Source organism: Erpetoichthys calabaricus, chromosome 16 (assembly GCF_900747795.2).
Source record: "Erpetoichthys calabaricus chromosome 16, fErpCal1.3, whole genome shotgun sequence".
In the NCBI taxonomy this organism is placed as follows: Eukaryota; Metazoa; Chordata; class Cladistia; order Polypteriformes; family Polypteridae; genus Erpetoichthys; species Erpetoichthys calabaricus.
The window spans coordinates 50825924-50845474 of NC_041409.2; the positions used below are offsets into that span (position 1 = coordinate 50825924).

The window sequence follows — 19551 nt, forward strand, 5'->3', positions numbered from 1 at the left end:
CAGTCCCCACATGTTGCTGTATGGTGGTGTTTCTTTTGTACTCCAGGACATGCAGAGAGAAGTGTGTACATTGCAACAGGTGCACATGTCGTAAATGTAGAAAGGACGGTCCTTGGGTGGGGGTGTGTGTGTGTGTGTGTGTGTGTGTGTGTGTGTGTGTGTGTGTGTTTGTGTGTGAACTGTTAACATTTGAATCTGATGATTGCATATAGCACAATCTCTGTACTATTCTTTTCTCTGCATGTCCGGGAGTACAAAAGAAACAGCACCGTTCACCAAAACGTGGAGACTGCATAAGCAAGATCGAAAAAAAAAAAACGAAAAAAAAAAAAACTGCGGTCACTGATTACAAGCGCAAGAAGGCATGCGAATGAATATGAATAATGTTGCATCCATGCCGTAATGTTTTCTGAAATGTACTATATAGGCCATAAAATGAATAATTCCAAATATCCTATACACCTATGTCTCTGTTTTTTGTCAGTGCAGCTTTGACATCATGGACCATAAGGTGCATACTAATTCAGCGTGAGCAGGAACACTCAATAAAACTGAACAAAAAAAATTCAAGTGACGGTGAGATATGAAGAAGGCCGATTCACCAGCGTTTGTGTGTCAGCTTTTATCCCTCCAGATCTGAGAATTTCCAGTTCCATTGTCTCAAAACACCACTCACATCTACAGTTATTCCCAGTTTCAGATAAAAAGTAACCGCGTCAGATCTGGGGCGGGGGGTGGGTGTTGTATCGTGATCGTGACTGAGAGAATTAAAGTGACAAAAACGCTAACTTTTGCAAATCCTATAAATTTACACCGGCTGTTATAGACACAAATCAAATGTATGTTTTTATTGTATAATATTAACAATAAGAGCAGCTCACTACTCAAAACAGTAAATTTGCCGGGGAGCTTGGTTTCGAACTCACGACCTCTGGATTATAAATTGGCAGATCTATCCACAACACCACGGAAGCTGTCATATTGTACTTGCACCTTTTGTGAATGTGTTTATTTGTTCATTGGCCATAAGCCTTCACACACTATACAGTTCATGTCTACATTTTGTCATTTATTACTAAAACGTGAAAAACATTTCTGTTTTAACGATGTGTTTACATAGATTGTTGTAGACACAAAACACACATCAAATTATTTCCCCTTACAATTCTGGGTAGCTCACTCCCAGATAATCAATCAAGGCAGGAACTGGGAGAACTTCTTACCCATTCTGAGGCGGTGGGGAGATGGTATAGCAGGCTGCTTGCTGCTTGGGCTTATCAACACATTTAGAAGACAAAAGACACTGATGGAGAGGTGTGAAGGGATTTAAGGTGGGCCGGATTTACGAATTTTTTTCGTTGGCTCTGGTAATTCTAGTGTTAAAAATAGCACGGCTCTAATAGTTGTAATGGACTTGTCACAGAATACATCAAGGCAGTGGGTTACATATTACGATGCAGAGAGTAGAAGTCAAGGGAGGCAGTTCTTAATCTTTAAAATGTACTAATGAGGCCTCTTCTGGAGTTCTGCATGCAGTTTTACTCTTCATTTTAAAAAAGAGACATAAAAGCGTTAGACAAAGTTTAGAGAATGGCAACTGGACTGATTAGAGTAGGTATGAGATAAGACTTAAGGAGTTTCAGTTTAAGTGAAACACAGATTAAGAGGTGACACGAGTGCAGCGTTTAAAATTATAAAGGGAATGTATACAATAAATGAAAGTAAATTCTTTAGCAAGGACATGGAGGTGCAGTGGGCAACTTGTTAAGGACAAATTGCGCACAAAAGAAACAGTTTTTCTTCATTCAAATAACCAGACACCTGAAATGAATGACCAAGTAGTGTGAGCAGAGAGTAGCACCTTAGGAATGTTAAATCTAAAGTCAATGTTATTTTTGTATTTTTGAGAATTTGCAGCCAATTAAATATTCAGCAAAAGTGTGTAAAGAAACATAACTGGAGTTCCTTCATACTTACAGCAATGCACCTTTATAATGCCTCATGGGACTGTGCCATTATCAATAGGTAAGTTTGTTTGTGTTTTTGTAATTTTTCTGCTTATCTGAGGGGGCGGTTGTTGTTGATATAATAATAACTATATTTCTTGATATTCAATAAAAGCTAACTTTCTCCCCTAGGCATAAGTATTCTTTTATAATTGGCATAAATTGATTAGGGTCACATGTTAAGACACTGTTCAAGGAGAAACCAGCAACCTGATGGTTTAAACGAAAAAAAAAAAAGCAAAAAGCCATCTTTGCCCAAAGTGAAATTATCCACACCGCCTCCCAGATGTTTACATCGATTCATCCTCATCCACTGCAACTCGCACTCGACACAAGTCTATGGAAGATAGTTCATGTCAAAACTGAATACAACCCAACATTAAATACATTATAACGTAATACATATGTATGTGGTGCATTTAATTTTGGCAAGTTTATTCCAGTTAAAAATAAAAACTTATCAATCAAATAATCAAATGTTAAATGCACTACAAAAACGTGATTAATGCACCAAGACTAAATGTAATAAAATGACCAATAAGCATCAAAAGGTGAGGCAAGGGGTGTCAACAGTGGGTGCAAGAAGGGTTTCACTAAAAAACATTTCCGTGTTCTGGAAAAAAAGAATGTTTTTTCTTTTTTATGTGGAATGTGGAGTGATCAGGGAAGCAGTGAAAAGTATGCTTTAGTATACTGAAAAAGTTTTTTATTTCAAGCTGTCTAAAGTTATTTCCTTTTTATATATATATATATATATATATATATATATATATTAAAAGAAGCGGTATAGTTACATTTTTGAGGTGTGGGTTGTTAAGAGGTTTTAACTAAATATTAAATTTAGTGAATAGTAATGCCCCAAACAATCAGCCGTTGGTCTAAATCAGATGATCCATATTACTAACCGAGAATGCTAAACCGGATGATGGACGCAGGCACATCCGGCCATGGGCCGTAGCTGCAAAAAGACGTACTGCGCAGGTGCAAAAAGAGTCCGCGAGAGGCGGATGAGGAGCCGCGAGAGGGGGACAAAAGAGGCCACGAGAGGCGGATGAGGGGCCGCGAGAGACGGACAAGACCACAGAAAAAAGGAGTGAGCACAGAAAAAAGACAAAAAAGGAGAAATGACGCGCAACGAGCACCGAAAAAAGGAAAAGGCACATAAAAAAGTAGTCAAACGCAGGCAAAGCACGAAACACATTGCACACGAAACTAGACCCAAAAAAAAAAAAAAAAAAAAAAAAAAAAGAGGCTCGCGCACAACAGCAAGGCAACCCCCCCCCCCTACAGGCACCGGACGGGACACACACCAAGAGGGGGATTCAACAAGCCCATGGAACACAAAACCACCCCACAGACCCTACAAGCAAGGGACGGGACACACACAAAGAGGGGGATTCAACAAGACACAGGAACACAAAAAGAAAGAAGACGCTCGCGCAACAACAATCCTCATACACACACACATCCATAAGAAGTGACACCCAAAGCCACATATTCTAAAGTGAACGTCAACACCTTCACACTAGACAGCATAGGTGTCAGCATAGGTGGATCTCCTTACAATAAAGCACTATTAACCGTTCAACTGCAGAAAAGGAAACATATTAACAGTGACTGCGATCCTCCTTATTACTTATCCATATTTCGCATGCTGAGAAAGAAACAAGTCATGAATACACGGTCACAGGTACAAAACGAAAAGGAAAGGATAACAGGAACAAACACACGAACACGAAAGAAACAACAAAATAGACGGCTATGCAGCATAGGTGGATCTCATTACAATAAGGCACTATTAACCGTTCAACCGCAGAAAAGGCTCCATATTAACAGTGAGTGCAATACTCCTTATTACTTATCCATATTTCTAAAAGAAAAAATGTCTCGACTCCAAAAACACAAAGCTCAACTAAAGCTTCTAACTAACGATGTACCTAAAAGTAAAAACTTTAAGAACTGCATTAGATCCTACAATAGTTCATTTGCTTTTGCATCTACCGGAGCAAATATCAGGCCACCAAAAGGCAATGGCCCATACTGCTTTCCCATATGTGCACAAATACTGCATCGCATTGGAACAGTGCACCCTGAAACAAATCAACAACGCAAATATGCACAAATCTACATCCTAGATCCACATGACGCAATCTATCAATCAAAGTGCTGCATCGCAACAGTCACGGATTCAAAACGAAACACCTCCCGTCTCAGACATACGTTAACGGCAAGGAAGGCTACAACAGGCTTCTCACACAGCACAGGCAAATCGATTACAGCTCCAAAACAACACGTCCCAAATACTACACATGCAACAACGCGCCTCTCAAACGGCACAAGCAAAACATACACCAGGAAAATTCATTCGGATTAATGAATGTCATTTGCAATCATTGTCATTCAGTTCACTTCCCTGAAGAAACAACTGGCAATACAAGTAATACATTTACACGTTGTTGTGAAAAGGGTCAAATTAGACTGCCTTCTTTACATTCATATACTGAATATCTACAAAAGCTTCTAACTAACGATGTACCTGAAAGTGAAATCTTTATCAACTGCATTAGATCCTACAAATCGGTATCCACTATGAACATTAACGGTGGCACTGCACGTGACATCCGTCTTGAAAAAATGTTAATTATTGATGAATGTACAATAGCATGAAGTCACTTACTCAACACCATTCATAAACTTCTACAAACGTTTATGAATAATAATATTCGATTTGGATGAAAGGTACTTTTATGAGGAGATTTTAGACAGTGCTTAGCTATTCTTCCAGATGCCATGCACTCAGCTATTGTTCAGTGCACCTTAAAATACGCAGACAATTGGCATTGCTTTCAAAAGATACAGTTAGTAAAAAAGATACGATGTCCAGAACCAAATCATAACAATTGCTTATTACAACTGAGAGATGGTACACTCACCAATACAGATGGACTTCAGCCACATATTATTACAATTCCTCAAGCCTTTATCTGCGACAACTTAGTTACAGAGAGATTTGGAACAGCAATCTCATTAGACCAAATGCCCCTTTTAACACAACGCACTACATTAGGTCCAAAAAATATTAATGTGCAAAACATAAATACCCAAGTTATTCCATTACTTCCTGGAGAGACACAACTCTTTCTAAGCTCTGACAAACTTGACTCTGATCACAACAATAACCATCTTCATTAACCTTACAAGTTCTGAGCTGGAATTACCTTTTACACTTAAACGGCGTGTACAAAGAAATTTTCAAATAAACCTTTACACTGTGCCACACACTTTATTGTTTGCTTTCTATTTGCATCATCTACACCGTCACACTATTCTATATCTCATTCATACATCACTCTCTTTGTCATTCCCAACACCAGGGGTTGGCGAGCGAAGCGAGCAGGGGGCGGAGCCCCCTAGTTTTCATTAGAAAAGAATTGCCTGGTGATCAGTAAATTGGCCGATCACAAAAAAGTATTTTTTAGCATCTGCTTCTCTGTACTTTATGGTAATTCAGTTTTCGTGCTCCTTTATGCACTCTATTACAGTACTTGAGCTCATGCATGTGTCTTTTTGTTTTGCTCTGAACTTCCTGTACAAAGACAGAGAGGCCAATACAGTAATCCCTCGCTATATCGTGCTTCGCCTTTCGCGGCTTCACTCCATCGCGGATTTTATATGTAAGCATATTTAAATATATATCGCGGATTTTTCGCTGCTTTGCGGGTTTCTGCGGACAATGGGTCTTTTAATTTCTGGTACATGCTTCCTCAGTTGGTTTGCCCAGTTGATTTCATACAAGGGACGCTATTGGCAGATGGCTGAGAAGCTACCCAGCTTACTTTTCTCTTTCTCTTGCGCTGACTTTCTCTGATCCTGACATAGGGGGATTGAGCAGGAGGGCTGTTCGCACACCTAGACGATAGGGACGCTCGTCTAAAAATGCTGAAAGATTATCTTCACGTTGCTATCTTTTGTGCAGCTGCTTCCTGAAACGACATGCTGCACAGTGCTTCGCATACTTAAAAGCTCGAAGGGCACGTATTGATTTTTGCTTGCTTGTTTTTCTCTGTCTCTCTGTCTCTCTCTCTCTTTCTGTGCTCTTGACGGAGGGGGTGTGAGCTGCCGCCTTCAACAGCTTTGTGCCGCGGTGCTTCGCATACTTAAAAGCTAAACAGCCCTATTGATTTTCCTCTGCCTTTATGACAGTCTCTGCTCCTGACTCCTTTGAAGAGGAAGATATGTTTGCATTCTTTTAATTGTGAGACAGAACTGTCATCTCTATCTTGTCATGGAGCACAGTTTAAACTTTTGAAAAAGAGACAAATGTTTGTTTGCAGTGTTTGAATAACGTTCCTGTCTCTCTACAACCTCCTGTGTTTCTGCGCAAATCTGTGACCCAAGCATGACAATATAAAAATAACCATATAAACATATGGTTTCTACTTCGCGGATTTTCTTATTTCGCGGGTGGCTCTGGAACGCAACCCCCGCGATGGAGGAGGGATTACTGTATTACCAGAGACACCAAAATATCTGCCTTTACATTAAAGAAAGTGGACTATGAGAACATTAAAGGAACCACTTGCATATGTATTGTATTGCAATGTACTTAAAACATCAGACTGCAATTACTTTTGGCACAAATAATTGTCTATACAATCTGAACTTTAACACATAGAAAACAAAGTATAAGAAAAATTAATAATTTCAGCTGCAAAAATCTGATTAGAGTGTCCCCGCTCAGACTAAACAGTAAATATGAAAATAAAATTAGAATGAAAACATTGAGATTCACATATTCATATGGATTTCAGTTCTGATTCAAGTATTACACTGCAGCAGGATGGATCATCTATGACTGCTGCTGTCTAACGACTTTGAATCCCCGCACCCAGTCCTAGTCTGAAGCTGTGTGAAGTCTGCACTTCTTTTCAAACCTTTGTGAGTTTTCTTCTAGTCAGGTTAGATTAAGTGGAGATTCCCCAGCAGCCCTTGAAAGATTTGCTTCTGAGATAGGCCCCAATCCCCGCACTACAATGAATTGGATTAAACAGGTTTGAGAATGTTATGTAATGTTCAAGGATCAAATTCCATTTGTTGGCAATGCAAAAGATTATGAAATTTAATTGGATAAAACTAAAGTAATCAGAGCCCCAGGATCTAATTGTCAATGATTCTCAAATTTGCATCATAGAATGCTTGCAGCCTCTAAAGCACTCAAGGATAGATTTTGCCTGCAGGTGTAGTAAGAAAAAGCTCAACTTTTAATTAAAATTGGGACAAAACAGTCAGTGTAAGGGAATCATTACAACTGCCTTTACTATTTGGCAGAAAACTAAGAATGTTGTCTTTAATTAATTCAGCATGCTGAACCTCTGCAACTCTGAACGATTACATGATATTAAATATTCTTATCCCTTGCTTTGTAGTTGGATACAAAAATGGATGCTACTCTTGATTTGAATATGATTTACCATGGTATGCCTTACTAACTTGCAACTCATTTATTGTAATAAATAAATCTAAGAGATGGTGACAAGCACCATGTCACAACAAAAGTGGGTCAAGAAAACAAGACAAAATTAAAATTCTGCTCAAACTCTCCAAGAAGATCTCCATCCATATATGACATCTATCCATCCATCCATCCATTTTCCAACCCACTGAATCCGAACACAGGGTCACGGGGGTCTGCTGGAGCCAATCCCAGCCAACACAGGGCACAAGGCAGGAACCAATCCTGGGCAGGGTGCCAACCAACCGCAGGACACACACAAACACACCCACACACCAAGCACACACTAGGGCCAATTTAGAATCACCAATCCACCTAACCTGCATGTCTTTGGACTGTGGGAGGAAACCGGAGCGCCCGGAGGAAACCCACGCAGACACAGGGAGAACATGCAAACTCCACGCAGGGAGGACCTGGGAAGCAAACCCAGGTCCCCAGATCTCCCAACTGCGAGGCAGCAGCGCTACCCACTGCGCCACCATGCCGCCCTATGACATCTATATAAATAAAAATGTAAATGTTCGTTTGTTCAAAATCTTAAATCTCCAAAAGTTCTTCACCGATTGCTTTGAAATTTTGACACAACGTTGCATTCGAATATGCGCGTTTTTATATACCTACTATTATATAGATGTCACACCTGTGACAGGTAAAAACATGCTTTTTTTGAAAAACAGTGCCATCTGTTGGACGTAAACAACACACGCTATACTAAATATTTTACGATTCAATTTCAATGTTTCCGATCTACGACCCATTTACGATTTCCAAATTTCCAATTTTACGATTCCATTTCAATGTTTCCAATTGCATTGTTAAATTGAATTTTCATAGATTTCAAATAATTTTCATTTTGATTTAATTATTTCGTGTGACATCGCGTTGGAATTAAGCTGCGTCGTTTACCATAGCGTTCATTTCGTGAGTATAGTTTTTTTTTTTTTTCCATTGTTTTTCATTTAGTTTTTTAACTGTTGTTCTTATTTTTCAGTGCAATTGGTGGTGGAATTGAGCTGTGTCGATTGATCTGCGTTTGAACTGAAATATTTCGTTAGTATTTTTTATTTTTTTGTTTTTTCGTTTGTGTTTTTTCCTTTTTTAATGTTTTGCAATTTTATATGTTTTTGTTATAACTTTCTTCTTTTTCAGTGCAATCGATCTGCTTTGGTTCATCCAAATAATGCCTCGCAGAAGATCAAACTTAGGTCGTCGTACTCACGGAGCGGAAGCAGTGCAACGAGTAATTGCAAATCAAACTGAGGAAGAATGGGCATCAGCGAACGAGCGAAACAGACAAAGAATGGCTCAAATACGTGCCGAGGAAGCAGCAGAGCGACGTGGAGCAAGACATGAGGATACACGGTTGCGAGCACAGCGATCGCGTTCTGCCGCTTCAGATCTGCTTCGTTCTCAACAGAATGAACGCGACAGGCTGAGAGTGGCTGAAAGACGTCAACGAGAAACAGCAGATCAGCGTCAAACACGACTCCGTGCTCAGCAATCACGCGATTACAATCACCTTGCATTCCGGTACAACCCAGCTGATGATTATAGTTTGAGCCAGCATGTTCTCATCGGCACTATGACTGAAGTCTGTCCTTATTGGAAAGCTCTGAAATTTAATGGAGAAACAAAAGGAATGTGTTGCGCCCTTGGAAAAATTAAACTGCCTCAACTTGGAGAACCGCCAGAGCCATTAAAAACTTTGCTTGCCGGATATAGCGCCGAATCAAAGCATTTGCTATCTAACATCAGGAAATACAACTCATGCTTCCAAATGACGTCATTCGATGCAGAAATCGTAACAGCTCAATTTGTGCCAACTTTCAAAGTGAAAGGACAAATTTATCATAAAGCCGGCTCCCTGCTTCCGTTCCCAGATGGTCAACATAAATTCCTACAAATGTATTTCATCGGTGATGGCAATGATGAATTGAATGCATGCTGCGGAATTTCTACCAGCATAAAAAGGTCCATCGTCTCCCAACTGCAAGAGCTTCTTCACGAAAAAAAACAATTTAGTGCGTTTGTTCAAAACAGCAATTGACATAATGCCATCTGATACACACAAGATTGTTATTCATGCTGACAAAATGCCTGCTGGAGAACATGTGCGAAGATTCAATGCTCCAACTATAGACGAAGTGGCAATTGTTAAAGTCGGAGATCAATTCCAACCTAGAAATATTGTTCTTCATCGGAGAAACGATCAATTGACAAAAGCTGCAGAAACTCATCGATGCTACGATGCCCTGCAATATCCAATCATTTTTTGGGATGGTGCCGATGGATATCACTTCAACGTTAAGATGATAAATCCAGTCAGTGGCGAAGAAACAAATATGAAATGCAGCACAATGAACTATCATTCATACCGATTAATGATTTGAGAGAATGAAGACAATCACATTTTGAAATGAAGTCAATTGTTTCACCAATACATCATAGATATGTATGCAAAAATCGAAACAGAACGTTTGATATTCATCCGTTTGAATCAGACCAAGCTTCGCTCTGAAGAATACGTTCATTTGCGAGATGCAGTTGTAAATGACGGTAATACAACTAATGTTGGAAGACTAACAATTTTGCCATCTTCACATACAGGCAGTCCACGTCATATGCATGAGTACGCTCAAGATGCAATTGCGTATGTTCGTCACTACGGGCATCCAGACCTATTCATTACATTCACATGCAATCCAGCTTGGGACAATATACAACAGCTCTTACCTCTTGGGCAATCGCCGGTGGATAGGCATGACATCACAGCACGTGTTTTCAGACAAAAGCTGAAATCGCTGATGGATTTCATGGTAAAACATGAAGTGTTTGGGTCTGTGCGCTGCTGGATGTACTCAGTGGAATGGCAAAAGAGAGGATTGCTACACGCACGTATACTAATCTGGCTCTATAACAAAATCACTTCAAACGAAATTGACGATGTAATATGCACTGAAATACCCAATGCCGACGTCGATAAGAATTTGCATGAAGTTGTGACGAAAAATGTGATACATGGACCTTGCGGTACACTGAATCCAAATTCACCACGCATGATAGACGGAAAATGCTCTAAGCGATATCCTCGAGCATTAGTATCTAACACAGTTACAGGAAACAATGGATATCCTTTATACAGAAGAAGATCAGCAGAAGATGGCGGTAAACTAGCAACCATACAAATGCGAAACGGTAACATCGAAGTAGATAACCGGTGGGTTGTTCCATATTCGCCTTTGCTATCAAAAACATACAAAGCGCACATAAACATGGATACATTTGTAAGTACGTGAATAAAAGCAGCGATATGGCAGTTTTTGGCGTGCAACCAGAAAGAAGTGATAGGAATGCGGTCATACATATCGATGAAATCGCACAGTATCAGGCTGGAAGATACATGAGCAGCAATGAAGCTGTATGGCGAATTCTTTCATTTCCCATACATGAACAAAGTCCTGCTGTTGTTCACTTAGCAGTACATCTAGAAAATGGACAACGCGTTTATTTCACAGCTGCGTTTGCGAAAACACTGCTGTATTCGGAAGTGCCTACGTATTACACATGGAATGCGAGTAGAAAATCATTTGAACGACGCAAATGAGGAGAGCGAGTCGACGGACAACCTGGCATATTCAAAGAAACTATGATAGGCAGACTGTACACCGTGCATCCCAATCAAGATGAATGCTTCTTTCTTCGCATGCTGTTGGTAAATGTGCCCGGTCCAACTTCTTTCCAGCAATTGAGAATTGTCAACGGCGTTACACATGCCACTTTCCGCAGTGCATGTCAAGCTCTGAATTTATTGGAGAACGACCGACACTGGGATGTATGTATTAATGACGCGTGCAACACGTCACATCCAAATCAAATTCGTGCATTGTTTGCAATCATATTGACCGCCTGCTCTCCTTCATCTCCAACAGAGTTATGGGAGAAATATAAATCGCACATGGCTGAAGATATATTCCGTCGAATATGCAAGGAAAATTCAAATATGAACATGGATTTCACAGCAGAAATCTACAACGAAGCGTTGATAATGATTGAAGATTTGTGCTTAGAAATCACGAACAAAGTTCTCAATCAATTGGGAATGCCATCACCAAATCGATCTGCTGCTTCGTTCGATGTAGAATTGCATTGTGAACAAAATTACAACACGGGTGATCTTTTGTCGTATGTGCAATCAAATATTCCTAAGCTAACGTTTAAGCAAAAAGGCATTTACGATCAAATAATGCAAACTGTCAATAACGGGGTTGGAGAAATCTTCTTCTTAGATGCGCCAGGAGGAACTGGTAAAACGTTCCTAATTAGATTGATTCTGGCAGCAATTCGATCCCAAAATGGCATAGCCTTAGCTCTTGCGTCGTCCAGAATAGCTGCGACATTGCTACCACGTGGAAGAACTGCTCATTCCACTTTGAAATTGCCGTTGAACATGCAATTCATTGAAACTCCCACGTGCAACATTTCCAAAGCATCCGGCATGGGAAAAGTATTGCAGAAATGCAAACTTATTGTTTGGGATGAATGCACAATGGCGCACAAAAAATCGCTCGAGGCTCTTGATCGATCATTGCAAGATTTGCGTGGAAACATCAGACCATTTGGGAATGCATTAATATTGCTTGCAGGAGATTTCAGGCAAACATTACCTGTAATTCCTCGATCAACACCAGCGGACGAAATAAATGCTTGCCTGAAATACTCTACTTTGTGGCGACACGTAAAGATGTTAAAATTAACTACAAATATGCGTGTCCAGCTGCAAAACGATTGATCAGCTGAGATATTCTCACATCAATTGCTGGAAATTGGGAACGGAAAGGTGCCAATTGATCTGACCTCAGGATGAATTTCATTGCCTCATAACTTCTGCAATTTAGTGACGTCAAAAGAAGAATTGGTTGAAAAAGTATTTCCCAATATTCAAATCAATTATAAGAATCACGATTGGCTGAGTGAACGAGCTATTCTTGCGGCCAAGAACAAAGACGTCTACAAACTTAACAATATTATTCAGTCTAACATTCAAAGCGAGGCAGTCACATACAAGTCCGTCGACACTGTTGTGGAAGCAGATGAAGCTGTTAATTATCCAAAAGAATTTTTGAATTCACTCGATCTGCCAGGGATGTCACCGCACGTACTGCAATTGAAAATCGGCGTGCCAATTATGTTGCGAAATATCAACCAGTCAAAGCTTTGCAACGGAAAGTGGCTTGCAGTAAAAAAATTAATGAGCAACGTCGTAGAAGCAACAATCTTGACAGGACCTTTCAAAGGTGAAGATGTACTCATTCCTCGCATTCCTATGATTCCAACAGATATGCCATTTCAATTTAAGAGATTGCAATTCCCAATTCGATTGGCATTTGCAATCACCATCAACAAAGCTCAGGGCCAATCTTTAGAATTGTGCGGTTTAGATCTAGACATGGATTGCTTCTCACATGGACAATTATATGTTGTGTGTTCTAGAGTCGGCAAACCAGACAATCTCTATATCTGCACAGACAATGGAACAACAAAAAATATTGTATACCCACAAGCACTGTGAAATTAAACATATTAGAAACGTGCGCTTTCTCTTTTCTTTCTTTTCCATTTAACCAGACTGACCCACAGCAATGCGTGGCCGGGTACAGCTAGTTAATAATAAAAAGCCTTTCTGTTGTTCTCTCTCAAGAATAACTTCTGAAACTTAGATATATACTAAACACTCCCGTCAAGTATAGAATGTGCTTCCTTTATATAAACATAGGCAAGATGGAACTGAAGAAAATTTAACTGATCTCAAGCAGTATAAAGATAACCAGCTGCAGAAACACATTCAAGATGCCCGTTTCGCCAACGGGCTGTAAATTAAATTTACTGTACTGGTAACACCAGAGAGAAGCATAAAGGAAACAATTGAAACAGCTGAGGCTTCATATTCTAGATAAAGAAAAGCACCAACATTTTATCAGACATGTGGTAAATGCTGCTCCATGTGTCTTTCTTTAAGGCCTTGGGTTAGGTAATCTATCAGACAACAGGGCCAAGGACCTCAACCTCTAATGGAATGCAAAGTCTCAAATCTTGAATGCCGACATGTCAACACAAGGGAACGGCAAGCCATTTGGCAGGCTGCCCTAATTAAACATTCCAAAATGTATCTTTGCAAACTTTCTTGAGCACTTCAGAACCTTAATAGGTCTGAAAATAAAAAAATGTACTAACAGGTCATGCTTTTGAGCTTCTTCAAAATGAAACAACTGTGTTACAGTATACAAAAATTACTCAATCCTATCAAATATAAAAGGTGTTCAGAAAGTTCTTTTTTTTTTTTTTTTTTTTAATTTTATTGTAATCATTCCATACAAATAGATCAATTTATAACAAACAAAAAAAATTGAAGACAAATCAAACCTCACCCCTGAGAAGAAAAGCTTAGCCAAAGGAGAATTGCTTAGGGCTTTTTAATAAGGCAACAATAAACAAAAGAAACGTAGAAATATATATAGGTAAATAAAAAAAAATGGAGAAGGGAAATAAATGCGGTAATAGTTATTTCTCTTATTCTAAAATACTATTGATTAGATCCTGCCAGGTTTTGAAAAAATTCAGTACAGATCCTCTAACTGAGAATTAGATTTTTTCCAATTTCAAATAATATAAAACATCGATTTCCCACTGACTTATCAGAGGAGAGTTAGGAATCTTCCAATTTAACAAAATAAGTCTATGTGCCAAAAGTTTAGTGAATGCAATCACCGTTTGTTTGTCCTTCTCCACTTCAAGTCCGTCTGGAAGAACATCGAATACAGCTGTTAATGGGTTAGGAGGGATTGTGACCCCAAGGCTGTCTGAAAGGCACTTAAAAATTTTGGTCCAAAATGATGTTAGTTTGGTGCAGGCCCAAAACATGTGACCCAGTAAGGCAGGAGCTTGGTTGCAGCGTTCGCAAGTTGCATCTTGTCCTGGAAACATTTTGGACAGTTTTAAGCGAGACAGATGAGCTCAATATATAATTTTTAGTTGAATAATTCTATGCTTTGCGCATATGGAGCTCGAGTGAATTCTCTGCTTTGCTACCTTCCACTCCTTTTCTGATATATTGATTAAGAGATCTTCTTCCCAATGTCCTCTTGGATCTTTGAAAGGTAGCGACTCTAATAAGATTTTATATAATGCGGAAATGGTGTTTAATTCCTCGAAATTGAGCAGTATTTTTTCCAGCATGGTGGAAGGTACGAGGTGAGGAAAATCGGGCAGTTTCTGTTTAACAAAATTTCTAATTTGAAGATAGTGAAAGAAATGTGTAGCTGGGAGGTTGAATTTGGAACGTAATTGTTCAAAAGATGCAAATATGTTGTCTATATAAAGATCTCTGAGCATTTTAATCCCAAAACTTTTCCAGGTATTAAAAACTGGATATGTTTGCGAGGGTTGAAAGAGGTGGTTCTCTTGCAGAGGTGCCACGGATAAAAGATTTTCCATCTTAAAATGCTTTCTAACTTGGTTCCATATTCTGAGTGAGTAAAGCACAATTGGGTTATTAGTATATTTGCGATAACTTGCATTTATTGGAGTGCAGAGCAGGGAGTATAAAGTAGTACTACAGGATTTTACTTCAATTGCGAACCAAGCCTGTCTATGTTCATTTTTTTGTGTCCAGGTTTTTATGGCTTGTATGTTTGCTGCCCAGTAATAAAACTGAAAATTAGGTAAAGCCATGCCACCTTCTGCCTGAGGTCTTTGTAGGGTCGTTCTTTAGATACGTGGGTGTTTTGAGTTCCAAATGAATGAGGTTATTGTTGAATCTAATTGCTTAAAAAATGATTTATTGATATATATTGGAATGTTTTAAAATAAAAAAAGAAGTTTAGGAAGAATATTCATCTTAACAACGTTAATTCTTCCGGCTGGAGTGAGATGAAGGGTTGACCATCTATGCAAGTCTTGCTTAATTTTTTCCATACAGATGGCAAAATTTTGTTGATAAAGAGCAACAAATAATGTTTACTCGTGGTATTTACCCCTAGGTATTTAAACTGACCTGCTATGGTAAAAGGTAGGGTCTCCAATCTAATATTATATGCTTGTGAATTCACTGGAAAGAGTATACTTTTATTCAGATTAATTCTAAGACCAGATATCTTTTGAAATTCTGTGAGTGCTGTTAAAACTGCAGGCACAGTGTTTTCTGGGTCTGATATATATAAAACCATATCATCTGCATATAGAGAAATTTTCTGTTCCAGTCCTTCTCTGATAATCCCCTTTATCTGATAAGAATTTCGACAGTGAACCGCCAGTGGTTCAATGGCGATTGCAAACAGCAGTGGTGACAAGGGACATCCTTGTCTGGTACCACGTTCTAGCTTAAAGTAGTCTGAACAAATGTTGTTAATACAAACTGAAGCTTCTGGATTGGTATACAGTAGTTTGATCCATGCACAAATATTCGGGCCAAACCCAAATTTCTCCAATGCAGTGAAAAGGTAGTTCCATTCAATCATATCAAATGCTTTTTCTGCGTCTAATGATAGTAATATCTCTGGGGTGTTTGATTTTGCTGGTAAATATATAACATTAAACAGGCGTCGGAGATTGGAAGATAGGTGTAGGCCTTTAATAAATCCAGTTTAATCCTGTGATATTACCGAGGGCAGCACTTTCTCCATCCTTCTCGCTAGAATTTTTGAGAGTATCTTAACATCATTATTCAGGAGTGAAATTGGTCAGTATGATGCACATTGTAACAAGTCCTTATTTTGTTTAGGAAAGACGGTGATTAATGCTTGACGAAATGTTTGAGGTAGTATTTGGTTGTCTCTAGCTTCTGTAAATGTTGCCAATAAGAGGGGAGCTAGCTGAGTGGAGAATTTCTTATAAAATTCTACGGGGTAACCATCAGGGCCTGCTGATTTCCTGCTTTGAAGTGCCTTTATAGCATCTAGTAATTCTGTTAGCGTCAGAGGTTTACCCAGTTCCTCAGCACCTAAAGCATCTATTTGTGGTGTCTGTAATGTATCCAGAAATGCATTAGATTGTGTGTTGTCTTCTTTGAACTCAGTAGAATATAAGGATTTATAATAATCTCTAAATGCGTGCATTATATTTTTATGGTCAATGATTTCTTCTCCATTCATGTTAGCGATTACCGGTATTGCATTGCAAACTTCTTGTTTGTGAATTTGTTGAGCTAAAAGCTTATTAGCTTTCTCTCTGTGTTCACAGTAATGATGTCTTGACGTATAAATAAGTTGTTCAGTTTCTTTAGTTGTTAAGATGTTGAGTTCTGTATGCAGGGCCTGCCTTTTCCTGTGAAAAGCTTCACTTGGACGCCTGGCTTGTTCTTCATCTATTCTAGTAATTCCGCTTCTTAGCTCTGACAGTTTCTTGGTTTCTAATCTATATATTACTAAACCACAGTTAATTTATGCACGGTGGACGCACCGAGGTGCATGCGCACTGCGGTCTTGGCGCCCGCCCCAGAGTCCAGAGTCAAACGCAGCGGCTTCCTTAAACGCGGCGGCGCCCGCCCCAGAGTCAAACGCAGCGGCTTCCCAGAGTCAGTAGGTGGCGCCCAAATAACACAACGTGCTGCGCTGTGGCGCCCGCCCCAGTGTCAAACGCAGTGGCTTCCCAAAACGCGGCGGCTTCCCAGAGTCAGTAGGTGGCGCCCAGACAACACAACCTGTACAGTCATGGATACAAACAATGAACAAAGGCACCCACACAAAGAAACCGCTTTAGTTCAAATAGGGTTATTGAATTAAATGGAAACTTTATCACGCCTACGACCTGTGAACTACACCTGAGGTAAAGCGTGCATGCCAGGTTGTACAGCCGCCCGGACGCAACCGCCCACACCACCACATATACCCTCCATGATATTTCATCACACAGCGGCTTCCCACCGAGGCGCATACTGCGCCGTGGCGCATGCCCCAGAGTCAAACGCAGCGGCTTCCCAGAGTCAGTAGGTGGCGCCCAAACACCACAACCTGTTCACTACACTCTGCCAGCAGTCGGTGTCAGCAAAGGCAACAGAATCAAGTCTCCACAAAACGAAACCGCTTTAGTACAGATATGCTTATTGAATTAAATGACATTTCCCCAGATGCACCCACCCTCCATTATATGTCATCCATCCAAATATCGGACGGAACAGAAACTGATTGCCATTCTTGGATTTCTGATTCACTAGCGAATCGCGGGCTTACTTGTTTATTTCTGTGGGAAAGATATGAAATTATCTGTCCTTTTAAGAAGGCCTTTACAGTTTCCCACAGTGTTCCCGCAGAAACCTCTGTGGGCATGTTTGTCTCTAGGAAGAAGCTGATTTGTTTGGATATAAATTCTGTGCAGTTCTCGTCTGCTAACAGAAGAAGGTTAAGACTAGGGATGCACCGATACCGAAACGGGTATCTGGTATCGGCCTCGATACCACATTTTCTAAAGTACTCGTACTCGTTAAAAGTCCCCCGATACCGGGGACCGATACCACGGTCTGAGAAATGTCTGTTTGAGCGGCGTGTAAGGGGTTAATCACAGGCGCCGAGTGCCCGCCCCCAGGCCCCGGCTCCAGCTCAGAGCGGGGAGAAGGCGAGGCGAGACATGTCAGCCGTGTGGAACTATTTCAAAGTGAATGAAGACGACAAAACAAAGGTGGACTGCAAATTGTGCTCAGCGAAATTGTCCAGAGGAGGCTCAAAAGGTAGCGCATTTAACACAAGTAATTTAATCAAGCACCTAAAATCCCAACACGACAACGAGTACAAAGAGTTTACCCACGCTTCTAAACCAACACAACCCACGCTGCAGCAAACTCTTGCAAGACGAGAGAAAATGTCCAGAGACAATCCACGTGCTGTGAAAATAACACAGGCAATTATCGAGTACATTGCATTGAGTGACCAGCCACTCTCGGAGGTAGAAAATGTGGGATTCCTGCGTCTCCTCCATGTTCTGGAGCCCAGATATGATGTCCCAAGCCACCGCTACATGACTGACACGGAGCTGCCTAAACTACACGACTCCGTGAAAAAACATATCCACAGCCTACTGCAATCCACCTCTGCGTTTAGTTTCACTACGGATATTTGGACAAGCAGTGTTAGCCCTGTGTCGCTAATTAGCCTAACCTCCCAGTGGATAGACGAGAGTTTCACGCCGCAACGAGCCATATTACATGCGAAACAATTCCGCGGCTCGCACACCAGCCAGGCAATAGCGCATGTGTTTGAGGACCATGTTGTCCAAAGCGGCAGATTTACAACAAACTGAAAAAAATACTTGAGTTGCACTGCCACTGTTTAAATTTTTTTTTATAATTATTTATTCTGTAATATGTTGCATACAACATGCTTTTCATTTTAAATAAATGTTCTTAATTCCAAACTAGTCCCTTGTTTTTTTTTGTTAAATTATATGACTAAAGCTGTTACCTGTAAATTTAAATCATGTTTTGATTAAGTACTCGGTATCGGCGAGTACTGAAATGCAAGTACTCGTTTTCCAAAAAAGTGGTATCGGTGCATCCCTAGTTAAGACGCCATCTACGAGGTGAGTGTGAGGGGCTTAATGATTTTAGCTCCAAGACTAGAGGGGCATGGTCAGAGATAACAATTGTGTCGTATTTGCACGATTTAATCGTAGGCAGGAATTATTATCTATAAAAAAATAATCAATTCTTGAGTAGCTATGATGCACTGGTGAGTAGAACGAATACGATCTTGAGTTTGGGTTAAGAAACCTCCAGGGGTCTGATAAGTTGTGGTCAGTTAAAAACTGTATAATTGTCTTTGCAGTGTTAGATGTCGTCCCCCCTGTCACAGGAGTCCTATCTAAGAGTGGATTTAAAACACAATTAAAGTCCCCAGCCATTATAATTTTATGAGTGTTCACACTGGGAATGGATGCAAATAGATTTTGAATGAATTCCTTATTATCGACATTGGGTGCATAAACATTTATCAAAATCATTTTACTGTTAAATAAGTTGCCCATGACCATCACATATCTCCCTTCAGG

At 40.0% G+C, this 19551-nt stretch overlaps 2 protein-coding genes across 3 annotated transcripts in view; one reads left to right on the forward strand and one right to left on the reverse strand.

The window, feature by feature from the left end:
- Positions 1-19551, reverse strand: part of numb (NUMB endocytic adaptor protein) — a 260447-nt gene that overhangs the window by 166243 nt on the left and 74653 nt on the right. The gene's annotated exons all lie outside the window — the stretch shown is intronic.
- On the forward strand, positions 9969-10814 carry LOC127526001 (uncharacterized). The gene has a single exon (XM_051919740.1). The coding sequence runs from the start codon at positions 9969-9971 to the stop codon at positions 10812-10814; it is 846 nt and encodes a 281-aa protein (XP_051775700.1).